The sequence below is a fragment of the Chelonus insularis genome, unplaced genomic scaffold, assembly GCF_013357705.1.
Source record: "Chelonus insularis isolate UGA/USDA-ARS -01 unplaced genomic scaffold, ASM1335770v1 contig_3_pilon, whole genome shotgun sequence".
Classification (NCBI taxonomy): domain Eukaryota; kingdom Metazoa; phylum Arthropoda; class Insecta; order Hymenoptera; family Braconidae; genus Chelonus; species Chelonus insularis.
Window position 1 is genome coordinate 785,529 of NW_023276556.1, and position 13,082 is coordinate 798,610.

A 13,082-nucleotide genomic window follows, 5' to 3' on the forward strand; every position below is an offset into this window, starting at 1 on the left:
TTTAATAAAAAATAATAGCATAAAAAGAAACACAAACAGAGTAATTTAAACGAATTAGCACTATTATTAAAATGATAATTTGTAGTTGAATGATATTTAAAACACTAAAAGATGTTAGACCTGATAATAATTACTGAAGTAAAAAAATTTAGCATCAGAATCAGGATTAAATACTTAGAAAAAATTATACAATGTTATTTATGAATTAGTATTATTATCAAATGTTTTTAAAAGATGGTGTATAAATAAATAAGCGAATAAATAAAATAGAGAAATGGTCATATGAGTTCTTAGAGCAGGCAAACGACCTCGCGGCGGGTGTGCGCGTGGCAGGTTTAAATCGTCAGCCTTACGGAATTTCCCGAGAGCCAACTGGGGAGAGAAGTAAAGAGACGTGAACGCAGTTCTCGTGGTGTTCACCGGGTAGCGGGTATCTACTCGTGCCAAGGTCATTGATTCCTACAGCAGTTCCGGCTTACTTTCTGGGCCAGGTTAACCGTCGCGAAGCGACGAGCCGACGTACTACCACCTGGTAAATACACTGGAATGTTTACCTTCTTCTTGTTCTCCTTCTGTTGCTGATGCCGTTTCCAATAGTCATGATAATATCAATGATGAAGATGAAGACACTGGTGATAATAATAACAACAACTTCAGTGTCTAAAAAACATAATTTCTTAGAACTCTTAAACTTCCTTCAACGAATAATAAACTTCATCACCGCTAATTTCTTCAACGGAAGTGAATTAATTACCTGATGAATAAAATTCCTTCTTCTTATTCTTCGGTAATTCTTTTCCAAGTGCATAATTTTCTGGTGTTGAATAATCCTAAATAACTCGGAGCCAATGCAAGAATGCAAAAGTGAAGAATGAAGGTATACATGAAGAGGAAGAGAAAAGAAAATGAGCTCACGCACGATGGAACGCAGTTATGTCCACTTCATCCGGATTCAGTCTCGGTCAAGGCTGCAGGCTCGGGACGCGGGCGGAATCCTGTCGATCAGAATAAAACCCTCCTATCAACGCGATATATTAATAAATAAGATAAAACAGAACGGTAAAGAATAGAAAAACTGGTTCACCTTCAACCTTGTTAATTCTTATGGATTGAATTCTAGTACGATTTTGCGGAGACCAATGATTCGTGTCAACAATATTTTTCTAACAATTATATATAGATTTATATGTTATTATGTAAAAAATGTTTCAATTTGAGTCTATACTTGATATTTATTAAATTGTTTCATGGATTTTAGTTTCAAATTTCTAAACTTAATTTTATTTAACATTAAAAATTCGTAATAGATTGTAATTCCTATATATGCTTTTCAATTTAAATTAGTGTAACATAATTCTTCTTACTTTTGTCATGATTTTTATGAATAAAAATATTAACAATTGAAATTTGTTTGACAAAAGAAAACATGAAGAAAAATTTTCTTCGTTTATAAAATAAAAAATTAGCATTGAATTCAATATAGATTTTTTTAAATAAAAATTTATAATAATCAATATAAATATAATTTATGATACTAGCCATAAGAAAGTTTATTTATTAAGTTATTAAGTTAAACGAGGCAGCAATTAAAAATCCGTGACGAAGAAATCTTCAGTGAGTTAAACATTTATATTTATTCGCACTAATTTAAGTCATAATCATGATCGAATTAAAAACAAAAAAATAATTTAAATATTATATTTTTATGATGGATTAGTAATACATGTAAAATGAAGTAACTAATTTTTTAACAGACTCTAAATATTAATTCTGTGGAATGGATACATTTTACTTAATAATTTAGTTGCATGAATTTTCTTAACTAATTGTAAGATTAATATTTTTAATCAAAATTATTATCAATTTTAGGAAAAATGAAATTATCAATATAACATGCATGCTCTCGTAAGAAAATAACCATAGCGATCTATTGACTAGTGTCATTAGTTGTAATAAATTACTTTGCTTATTTCTAAATATAAAAAATAGTCAAAGATTAATATAACGCTGTAAATCTATGATTTCTTTTATCTATCAATATCATTTCTTCTCTTTTCCTGTGTGCTCGATTATTGTTTTTTATGAACGTGTGGGTAGTGAATATATTCATGATTCTTAACATCTATCTGTAATAATCATCACAAGTTATTCTTTTTTCTTTTCATAAATTTTCCTTATATGATAAAAATTGAAGAAATCCTGAAATTTCTGCGTAAATGTAACTTCCAGAAATAACAATAATATATTATATTACTATAGTAAATGATAACAATGAGTATGAAAAAAAATAAAAACAAATACTTGTAATTTTAAATAAACAGTGAAGTTTATACATAACTGGACAAAAATTTTTATCGGTCATCCTTATCATAAGATTTGCAGACTAGATATAAGAAATAATTATCGGCTATTTAATACCCACACATACGCCAACTCCATTCTTTTTATCGCCTTCATTCTTTTTCTCAGCCACAAGCCGGTGTTTTACATGCTTTGGACGCTTTGTAAGTGAATCAATGGGAGAATGTTCAGTTCGAGTCTCGGCTATGCGTGCGTAAAGAATCAAGCCATAAGCAGAGGAGTGAAACAAGGTAGCATACAAGCTAATTATTATAAGACTGCGTCAGGTTCTTTCTTAGTCGTAAATTGATGTGAATGGGAGCGCTGCGTATCCTCGTGACACTCGTCTGGACACTCCTAAAACGTCAAACGATGACGTCAACCAATAGATGACAAATATACTTCATTCAATGTTATTGATGATAGTAATAATGGTAACAACAATGATGATAGAACCTAAAAAAACATAGCAGTCATATTTTATTATCCTTTTATTTGTTTGGAAAGTTGCATCGTCAACTTAATAATGGTTTGTTCTTTATAAGAAATTCTTTTACTCTTTTGATAATCTTCAATCTCTATGAGCTTCAATTGACAAATTAACTTCAGATATTTCAAAAAAAAAAATTTCAATTGTCAAAATTGATAAAATCTAAAGACTTGAATTTTTTACCAATTCACAAGACTTGATCAATTGCTAATGTAATAGTGTTCAAAGTAGATAAATAAATCTACAATATCTTACCATGAAAAATGCAAATAGTTTCAGAATCGTGAATTGAGGTGAGACGAGTTGATTTCAGAGTTATAAAAACAAATGCTTGATGACGTCATTGAATGGTCATCAAAGTCGCCAACACTCTTCAACCCGGTTGACGATGATAATGATGATGATGAGGTGTATGAACGGTAGGGCGAGGCGCGAGGACCGACGGAGAAGGAGATCCTCTCTCTCTTTGAGCCACGCAACCGGCTGCCGTAAGTGGTCGAGTAGGAGGAAAGAGCTGTGGAATCTCAGCAGTGGCACGTCAGGCCCCTCCAAGTCCCATCAGTTCTTACAGGTCTCTTGTCGCGCTCAGTTCAAACTAACATTCAATTTGTCTTTTTCATTAAACATTTATCTTTATAATAAATTATTCAACAAATAGTTGAACTTAAACATCTCTCGTCTCTTACTTGTTTATGAAAATTCATTGTTTCTGCTTTTTTTCTAGCATCCTTTCTTTACGGAGTAACTTCCTAAAAAAATTTCTTTCACTTAACAAATAAACGTAATCGCAACGTGATTGCATGCCTCGAGGACGCCGTTTGACAGTGACCCACTTGCGAGTTCCGGTTCTCTCTCTGGACCACCTCAGAAAATTCCTTACACCTGTTGATTCACAAATCAACAGCTTGGACTGAAAAAGAAAAACAGTGATTTCAATGTTTAGTGTTTTTAAGTGTATTCAAAAATTATTGCTAATTAGAAAGTGAGAAATTCATTTTGATAATAATCTCAAAGACATTTAGAAATCATCAAAAGGCTATTTCTCTTAAGGTGTCGCTGATTATATTTTAAGTGACGTATATGATCAGAGAAAAATACATTTTTTCTCCTCTTACTTGAATTAAGTTTAATAAAAAAGTGATTGAATAATTATTATCCTGTAAATCTACTTTGCAAAGTTTCACGATGATTCATTGACGAGTAATGAGTATTTACAGTGAACAAAAGTTTACTCTTTGATGACAGAAAATAATTCAACAAATTAAATTGTCTTTCAAAGGTAAAAAATTACTTTGATTTCAAAATCTACTAGCTTATTTAGTAATTAACTGCTAATATAGAAATATCAAATATTTAGCTGTTATAATCAAAAACATAGTAATAATTGTCTGATTCACTAGGAATTGATGAATAGATTAATCACTGTTTCTTGGAAAGTCAACAATGCATCAATAAAAGTAATGTTGTTTAGTAACCGACTCAAGTTCTGAATGATCAATTATCTTAACGAATATCGGTTATGAATTAAACAATATTTCCTCTATTAGCATGTCAATTATTTGATTGAATTCGTACAAAACTTAAATATTTCATAAATAAATACTATATTAAGAAAACATCATAATAATATTTTTTCAATTAAAACATTATGTAATTTATGCATTAAATTTCCTCTCTAGTTTTCATGAAACAATCTCTAGTCTTTACAATTCTATGCTCTCACCACTAGCCTATCGACAAGTTCATGGGGAATCCCCGGCCGTTATCCTGACGAACGTTCTCTTCGGTCATGCGCGAGAACCGGCGTGCGTTGGTCTGGAACGCGGAAACCGGCGAAACCGGCCACCCGAGAAGCTTCTAAGCTTCTTCACAATCCTTATAGTCAACTTTACATCCTTGTCTTCCATTTGATTGCCAAAGATTGATTATATTTATCCAGACAGCATAACAATTCCGTTATCATTTCGCAGTTGAAAAATAGCGACAGGTTTAATCATTTAAATTTTAAATTTAAAACGTGTTATTTCTAAGAGCTTCTCAACTTCCTCAATTTCGTGGAATTCATCCTTTATTTTCTTCTTCTGAAATACGATGAATTACTTTTTCTTATCACTTTGGCATTGAATCGTATAGTAAGCGGAATTTTGCAACTTTTATAATATCTGAAAAAATGGATAATTGTATATTCAAATGACGATTACGATTCAATGATTCGGCACTTACATTTATTATATTTATTTATATTTATTCATTATTTTCATTCGATTTTTTTTTTCATTTCAAACAATTTAAATTTAAATTCAGCTTTTTTAAGTGTTCGTAATCGTAAAGAGGATCTTTTTAGTATTAACTCAATGTTGATAACTGATTTGATCTCTTCATCACAAAACTAAAATTTTTAGTTATTTTTTTTAACACCTGGAAGTTGATGAACATCTAATAACACTGTCTGAATAAAATACTCTACTTTTACATGGACTGAGTTGAATTATGAGATATGAATTATCTGAAGGTATTGATATTCTCACTTTGTTAACTACTGTGCATCAAATGCATTGAATGTAATTGATAAGATGTACGAACTATGCGTCCGGGCGATGTCTGCATCGACCGTTTATATTATTTCCGGTCGGTGGGACTTTCGTCCGTTTGTAAAGCTCGTATTCCACAATGACAACATTGATAATCAATTTATCAATAATAGTTATAATTATGTATAAAACAGAATTAAATGAAATACCGATGTATTCACTTAATTTATGAAAAGCTGAAGAAATCTGGTCTATCGTAAGATGATAAAATCACTATTGGAGATTGAACATTTTTTTCAATATATCAATAAATCATTATCAGATTGTATTTCGATCCGGTTTAGTCTCGAAACAATTTTATAAATAATTCGATGATCCAAAAGCATTATATTGCGGCCATACTCGATAGCTAGCTCTCACGCAGACGTCACGCGTACATTGGATGAAGATAAAGGAAAAACAAGCGACAAGTTAAGCATTACAGCAGTGATCACTTCTGACTAGTGCGTTAAGACACCAAGTTTTTACGTTTAGAAGCTTTTCACAGGTGAAAAAATTTTCTAATTTCTCTTCTTTTTTTTTTATTAAAGCTAAGCATAAATAGACCTGTTTATTTCTTTCTTTAATATAGGCATGTAATAGAACCTAAAAATCATTGAGAAATTAACTTTTTAAAATAAAAATATGATAATAAATATTTAATAAATGCATTGTATAAGAAATATTTGTATATTCATGTATTAAATATTTGATATATAAAATGTTCATACCTCTAATGAAAGCCCGATGAGATGAGTTGAATAGAATCTTAATACAATGTGTTGGTACTATACGTCTAGGAGATTATTCTTTATAATATGCTGTAAGCTATCATAGAAGGAAGTGTTTTCTATGAGAATTTATTCCCCAGCTGCAGGTGTATAGAATGAATAAAAAAATTTTTAATAGGAAATATGTGTTTGGCGTTGTTATTAATCAATATCTGAAAAAACATTGTTAAGTGTTAATCTCAAGATAAAAAAAAATTCTGTTGGTTATTTTTGACAAATGCTATAAATATGCAGATTAGCATACAAGTTACTAGTAGACTATGGAGAACCGGTAAGAATGTCTCAAGTCCAAGAGCAATACTTCGTGAACATAACGGACAAGTTGTAGAGTTGATTATCACGCTGGAAAAGTAGCACGTTTATCCTGTCATTGTATAAGGCAACATCTCGTCTATTTGTTCATCTCATTAATCTATTATTTTTCTAGAAATCAAGACAGAAATAATTTCTACATCAAAATGACATCAATTGTCACAAAAAATAATCCAGATATTGACGATAAAGAGGCCAAGGTCCTTAATGAAAAATCACCTGAGGTTCTTGATCAAGACACAGAAAATTCTTGCAGTGTTGCATCGTCGATAAAAGAGGATACCTCAGGTGATTCAATCGAGAAAGTTGGCAAATCGAAAGGTGAAGCAATGGAGACCAAGTCGTGTGTTGACTCACTAAATTCCAGCATTCCAGAGCTTCCGGTGACCGTTAAGCGTCCCCAGAAGATTCCAATTCTTGATCCAACTCTTGTGAGTCATCTTTCATGTTTTGATATTAAATATTTATAATTTGCACAACCTTTTAACTAATTATAAAATCTATTAACATTTTTTCTCATTTTGATAGATGTACCACCTGAGTGTAAAATAAGTCTACAAAAGACTTGCACGTTTGTTGTTTATTTGTTTATTGATAAAAAATCTATCACAATACTTCTCAAAGTATTTTTAATTTGTAAAATTTTATCAAGTTATTTTTTAACAGCCTTTACTTTTGTATGTTTTAGAGCTCCAATAAAGCAAACAATGCTTTTATACCACGAAGAAGGTGTTTGTCCATTTCCAAAGAATCACTTCAGTTTAATTTACGACCTCTTGTCTTGGCCACTCACTTAGTCCCTTCACTACCAGTTTCTCTGTTTGAAATCCTTGCTGCTATCATCGAAGAAGCTACTAAAACTCCTGTGGTTCTTATCCACGAATCCAGACCTGATAGACCTGTAGCTCAAGATATAGTTGACATCGGTATGTGTTTTACGAACTATGTTTAATAAACACGTTCCTCATTCGTAAATAACCGTAGCTATCCTACCGGTTAACAAGGAGTGGACGACTGGAATTTTATTACCTGTTGGTCTCGTTTTTGAACATCATCTTAATAAACACAAAGCTCCTGGAATTTATGCAGACGTTATCATTGCTGGAGATGCATCCCAAAATATTGAGGTTTATCTTCACATATTTGATTTTCATTCAATATTTATTATTTTTAATTATTTTATGTAAATTATTCATCATAATTTTTTCATATAGGATATCATCGACTTGAGAGGCCATAGATGTGCTTTACCAGACAGGCAAACTAAAATTGGAGCTACTGGACTTTTATTCAATTATTTGAACTCCAAAGGAGAAGGTGCTTCATTTTTTGGTGATACTTTAGGTATATGAAAATGTTTATTTTTATTTAAAATTTATTGATTATACTTTGTGAAAATGTTTAGGAGAGAATCAAAAAAACTTTTTTAATGAACAAACTTTAAACATTACTTTGGTTGGTAGATGCTGATACACAAATAGCTGCTCTTCACATGGTTGCTGCAAAACAAGCAGAAGTAGGTGTTTTGGAAGCACCCGTTATTAACTGTCATAAATACAATGTGCCTGGTGTAAATGGGCTGTTAGTTCTTGATAGTCTGGGTCCACTTCCACCTTATCAGATAATGGTCAATCAAAAACTTTCAGGTAATTAAAGATAAATTAATCCATTCAGTCAAAATGAATTTCATGTTTCAAGTTCATTTTATTTATTATTGATCTCAATGTAATTCATATATAATTAATTGAATAGCTTTATGTACTAAGTTCATTATTTACTCAAAAAAAGAAATCAAAATTCATTAGTTTTAAAAAATATGTAATTTTCTTCTTACTGCTTTAATATAAAAAAATCTTATGACATAGTAATTGATACCTGAGCTACGTAATGAAACTTACAATGTTACTAACGATACAATTTTTCATTTACTCATTTTTTATTAATTCATTACAGTCGAATGTAATCATGAACAATGATCTTTTATCATGATTATCCCTCATTCATAAATGTTAATTTCTCTACTAGTATTTATCTATGATTAAAACATTGAAAAACATAAGCTTATCCAAGCTTTTCATGCTATTTATCTACACCTTAGAAACTTGATTTGTTTTATGACGACTTTATGTCTTTTTTTAAAATATTTTTAAAAAAAATTTGTCTGAATGGATTAGATAAATAAAAATTAACAAAAGTCTGATACCTAATTTTGAATTTCAATTCTCAACAGCAAAACAACGCGATGACATCAAAACTCATCTTCTAAGGGTCAACTTGAACAAGAATTGGATTGAACGATTAAATTCTTATGGAATTTTGGGTTTTGCTGAATATTCTAAAGAAAATTATAACATGGAAGACATAAAATCAGTCGTCACCAGCATGCCATACTACTGAATTCTAATCTTCTTTATTTTTTCACTCGGTGATTTATCTATCATAATCCAAAATCATTATTTAGCTATTATACAGTTTTTTACGCATTCAATTTGTAATCAAATTTATGAAGATAGCATGACATTGTAAACGTAAGACAAATATTAAATAATTGAAATATATTTTTCATAACTTGTTCACCACACTGCCATTGGCAATTGACCAACTGGTTCTGGGATTGAGTTTTGGCTAATACAATCTTCAAGGAATTTTTGAAGACGTGTCATAGGGCCACCACAAATTCCCTCATGACCTTGTACTTGTGGATGATACTGTTCAATTAATAATTTTAAAAGCTTTGGAAATTGTTTTGGAAAAGCTTGCCATAAAGAACTTCCACAAACTTCCAACATGTCGAGAATAAGAGTTGCAGTAACATCCACATGTTCTGGTTTAGGTACTGAAAAAATTAATAAAGTTATTATTATCTATTCAATTTATTACATTATTTTTTAATATTAAACTCCTTACTGAAATTTAATGTTGCTGCAAGCCATCTCCAAGCATTATTAAGACCATGTGGATGTTTTTGGGGTCCATTTTTTCTTAATCGTGCAACAATAATAGAAGCATAAAGTCTCATAATTCCTGACATCCGATTAAGAAATTTATCATGTTTTTCTACATTTCCATCAATATATTTATATCCCAAAGATTTATAGTAATCTTCATTACTTTGATCTTGAATTCTTGGTAAAAATACTGGAATAATATATGGACAAATAGTACGAAAATGCGCCAATAAAAGTTCTAATAAATCAGGAAAATCACAACAAAGAGCAGCAATCACTGCAGCTATTCCAAAAGCCATTTCAGGTTTACTTGAAACTAAAGTTTCTCCTTGATTCTGAAAATAGAAGATTTCATTAACCGATTTATGTTAAAAAAAAATTTATGTATAACAATGAAGTATTTACCACAATATTTTTTGCTAATAAATTTTTACAAAAAGCTGGACCTTCTGGGTGTTCATTAACATTCGGAGAAGCTTTTCCTTCAAGAAGGAACTTTAACTTTTCATATTTTTCTTTCAAATGTGCTCCGCTAACCGAAGAGATAGTATTGATGGGAATATTAATAGCCTTTTGGCAATCAAACCTAAACTGTTTAGTTGCAGGAGATCGAACAAAATTATGATATAGTGCTGTATAACTATCTAAAAATGTACGAGCTCTAACATAAATTTGAAGAGACTCATGATCAGGATAAGTATCAGATTCTTCGATAACAGTTTCAACAGAGGATGAATCAGTTGTTGTAGCACCAGCTTCATTTGTCTGTAAAGTAGTTTCATTTGGTGGAGTTTCTGGCAATCTAGCATTCATGCTATTTACATTATCGACATTAGATTTGTTTTCAGGTACAGGTTGATTTTGTTCAGATATTTGAATCTGTGTTTGAATTTTAGCAGCTTCAGCTTGAGCATAAGCTTCTGCAGCTTCCATTTCTTGCTTCCTTTTTGCTATTGCTTCTTCATAACGAGCATCGATTTGCGAAATTTCAGTCTTGCAATACTGAAAAACTTTATCAGTTTGTTGAAGAATTTGTTCGCCTATCGCTACATCAGTAGGTGTAAGATCGCCTTTTCTTGCTTTTTCACATATCGATTCTAATTGATTACTCAGTTCCTTCAATGTATTAAGAATAGAATTAAATATGATATTTGCAGCATTTTTATCATTACACATTTTAGAAAGAAGTTTAATATCCCGACAACGTCCACTAAATTTGCTTTTCATTTTTTCAATTACAGCTTCAAGTTCTTTTAATTTTCGATGTTCTTCAGCTTCTCTTTCAAATCGTTCTTTCCTTTCTTGAAGCCGTTGAGCGTGCAATTGCTGCTCATGCTTTCTTTTGATTTCATTTTGTTGAGCTAACTTTTCTTCTTCAGCTTCTAATCGTTCTAGCTCAGCAGCTTCTTCTCTCTCTCGTTTTGTAACCAATATTTCTCTTAATATTGCCATCTCTTCTTGTAATGCCTTTTCTGTTTTTTCCATATCTTGTTTCTTTTTTTCAATTGCCTTACGCACTTCTTCTCTTCGTTGAATCTCATTTTCCAGAAGAATTTTTTTAATAGAAAATGTTATAGTACTTCTGGATGATGCGTTTTGTTTAGGAGGTTGTGAAGGTTCTGGATTTTTCTTTAACACATCGATATTACAATTATTGATTTCATTTTCAATGTTTTCAATGGAATTATTATCTTTTTCTGGCGATGAATCTGGCCCTATTGTAACACTATTGATTGATCCCGACAGTTTTGAAGCTCTTTTCAGAGCAGCCACACGTAAACTTTCAAAATTAGTCGTAATGTCATTGATGTTTTGAATCTAAAAACAATAAGTGTTACTCAAAACACATAACCATAAAAAATTTATGCTATTTTAAAAGAAAATAAATAATTTGTTACTTACTGATTCGTCAGACATATTTACTAAACTGACCATTGTGGATGGAAAAGTTTTAATTTAATCTCTCCTACTTTAAAAAATAATTTCACAACAAATATGTTTTATTTTACAACCTCATCAGAACACTGAGCAAAACATTTAGCTGATTATTTCTCCTTGGACTGTTCTTGCAAAAGTGAAGTCACAATAGAGAACAACTGTATTGTTATCGATAGTCGATGAGTTATCAACACTATTGACTTCGCATATTAATAGTCGGTAATATGTGCAAAACACGCGTAATATGGATGCCAACGATCAGTTTATTTATGCTCATAATAATCAATCTCCACAAACATTCACTAAACATAACGAATTTTTGGAATCAACGAGTAAATAAAATCATAATACTCATTTAAAATACATATTAATTGAGTAATTTTTATTAAGATCATTTATATGTTGTAATTTTTAAGAATTCTATTAAATGTTTAATCTCTTTAAAATAACCTCAAAATTACTTTGGAGTTGTTAATATTTATTTAACTGTAATTTATGTTTTGTAAGTTTATATCAAATTAGTTTCAAACAGTTCTAAATACAGATGATCAATGTTGGAAGGATGGTATTGTCGATCTATTGCAAACAACAATGCAGAAGTCGAGGATGACGAAGAAGACAGTCCGGAAGAAATTCCTAATTACAAGGAGCAATATCGAAATTTGAAAAGAAAACTTAAATTTTTAATTTACGTAAGTTGAAAAGATTCTAAAGATTTATTAGAAAATTGAAGCAACTTAATAATATAATAATAAGTGTAAATAATTCAATCCACACTAAACTATTACAATCATTTCTTTAGGAAAATGAATGTTTTCAAGAAGCTTTACGATCAACCCAACGGAAGCTATTGAAAGTAAACAGGGATAAAAGTTTTCTTTTAGACCGTTTGCTCCAATATGAAAAAGTAGATGCATCCTTCAGTGAAAGTGATGAAACTGAATCTTCAGAAGATGAAGTGTCACGGCTAGATACTTCCAAAAAGAAAAAAATTGAAATAAACATGAATAATCATACTCCTCATGGCCCGCCAACGACAATGAAACCTTTAAGTACAACAAAAAAGAAAAAATCAACTCCAAAGGCTCCTAAAGTTCCACATAATCCACCAACAACTGTTCAAACGTCGAATAATGTCATGTCAATGGTTTCCATGATGTCTGACGGACATATGACTCCTGAAGAAGTTGAGCGGCATTTGGAATCGCGTCAAACGTACCTGGAATTGGTACCTGAAAAGGCACCACCCACTGTTCCAACTGAAATGTTTAGCAATGATCCATCATTGGACAGTGAATCAAATGAAGTCGGTGAACTTGAAACATCTCCAAGTAATATTGGTGAAGATTGTTTAAGCGTCGATATGATGGCAGAATAATTTTTCCTGTTAACTTATCAATTTTAACTCTATTATTACTAAAATAATGTGAATTGATTAAATTATATTTCTTTTAAGTTAATTTTGGCATATCGTAAGATGAAATTTTTAAATAAAACAATTTCTTTAGAAAGAAAATAAGTAAAAATAAAATATTTCAAGTATGCCAAAAGTATTCTGAATGCACAAAATTCTGACGAAATATTGATAATACACTTTTTTTATTCTATTTCAATTTAATGTACGTCTGAATAACCTATAAAATAGTATTAAATTATAAAACATTTTTATAAAAAGATTTCAATTGTTCAAGTT

General features: G+C 30.6%; 3 protein-coding genes and 1 long non-coding RNA gene across 9 annotated transcripts; 2 read left to right on the forward strand and 2 right to left on the reverse strand.

Moving 5' to 3' along the window:
- Positions 1–2,301: 2,301 nt before the first annotated feature.
- On the reverse strand, positions 2,302–5,506 carry LOC118068343 (uncharacterized). Of its 2 annotated transcripts, XR_004690494.1 has the most exons (5): positions 5,054–5,506; positions 4,554–4,992; positions 3,517–3,740; positions 3,086–3,425; positions 2,302–2,796 (listed from the first exon to the last, which is right to left on the reverse strand). It is a non-coding gene; the product is annotated as an uncharacterized lncRNA (long non-coding RNA). The 2 variants fall into 2 exon arrangements; XR_004690493.1 differs by having other exon boundaries at positions 3,086–3,740.
- LOC118068342 (uncharacterized) lies at positions 5,445–9,375 on the forward strand. Of its 2 annotated transcripts, none has more exons than XM_035085666.1 (7): positions 5,445–5,908; positions 6,619–6,934; positions 7,192–7,429; positions 7,488–7,630; positions 7,718–7,847; positions 7,967–8,149; positions 8,734–9,375. In XM_035085666.1, exons 2-7 carry the CDS (start codon positions 6,650–6,652, stop codon positions 8,898–8,900), a joined length of 1,146 nt encoding a protein of 381 aa, XP_034941557.1. In that variant the 5' UTR covers positions 5,445–5,908; positions 6,619–6,649; the 3' UTR covers positions 8,901–9,375. The 2 variants fall into 2 exon arrangements, with proteins under 2 accessions (XP_034941557.1, XP_034941556.1); XM_035085665.1 differs by lacking the exon at positions 5,445–5,908 and adding an exon at positions 6,089–6,541.
- Positions 8,892–11,519, reverse strand: LOC118068341 (nucleoporin Gle1). The gene is made up of 4 exons (XM_035085663.1): positions 11,354–11,519; positions 9,857–11,269; positions 9,411–9,786; positions 8,892–9,339 (listed from the first exon to the last, which is right to left on the reverse strand). Exons 1-4 carry the CDS (start codon positions 11,384–11,386, stop codon positions 9,077–9,079), a joined length of 2,085 nt encoding a protein of 694 aa, XP_034941554.1. The 5' UTR covers positions 11,387–11,519; the 3' UTR covers positions 8,892–9,076.
- Positions 11,520–11,634: 115 nt separating this feature from the next.
- Positions 11,635–12,984, forward strand: LOC118068392 (INO80 complex subunit E). Of its 4 annotated transcripts, none has more exons than XM_035085757.1 (3): positions 11,635–11,721; positions 11,934–12,081; positions 12,192–12,983. In XM_035085757.1, the coding sequence occupies exons 2-3, from the start codon at positions 11,941–11,943 to the stop codon at positions 12,765–12,767; spliced, it is 717 nt and encodes a 238-aa protein (XP_034941648.1). In that variant the 5' UTR covers positions 11,635–11,721; positions 11,934–11,940; the 3' UTR covers positions 12,768–12,983. The 4 variants fall into 4 exon arrangements, with proteins under 4 accessions (XP_034941648.1, XP_034941647.1, XP_034941649.1 ...); XM_035085756.1 differs by having other exon boundaries at positions 11,639–11,721; positions 11,922–12,081; XM_035085758.1 differs by having other exon boundaries at positions 11,642–11,721; positions 11,912–12,081; positions 12,192–12,984.
- Positions 12,985–13,082: the final 98 nt, after the last annotated feature.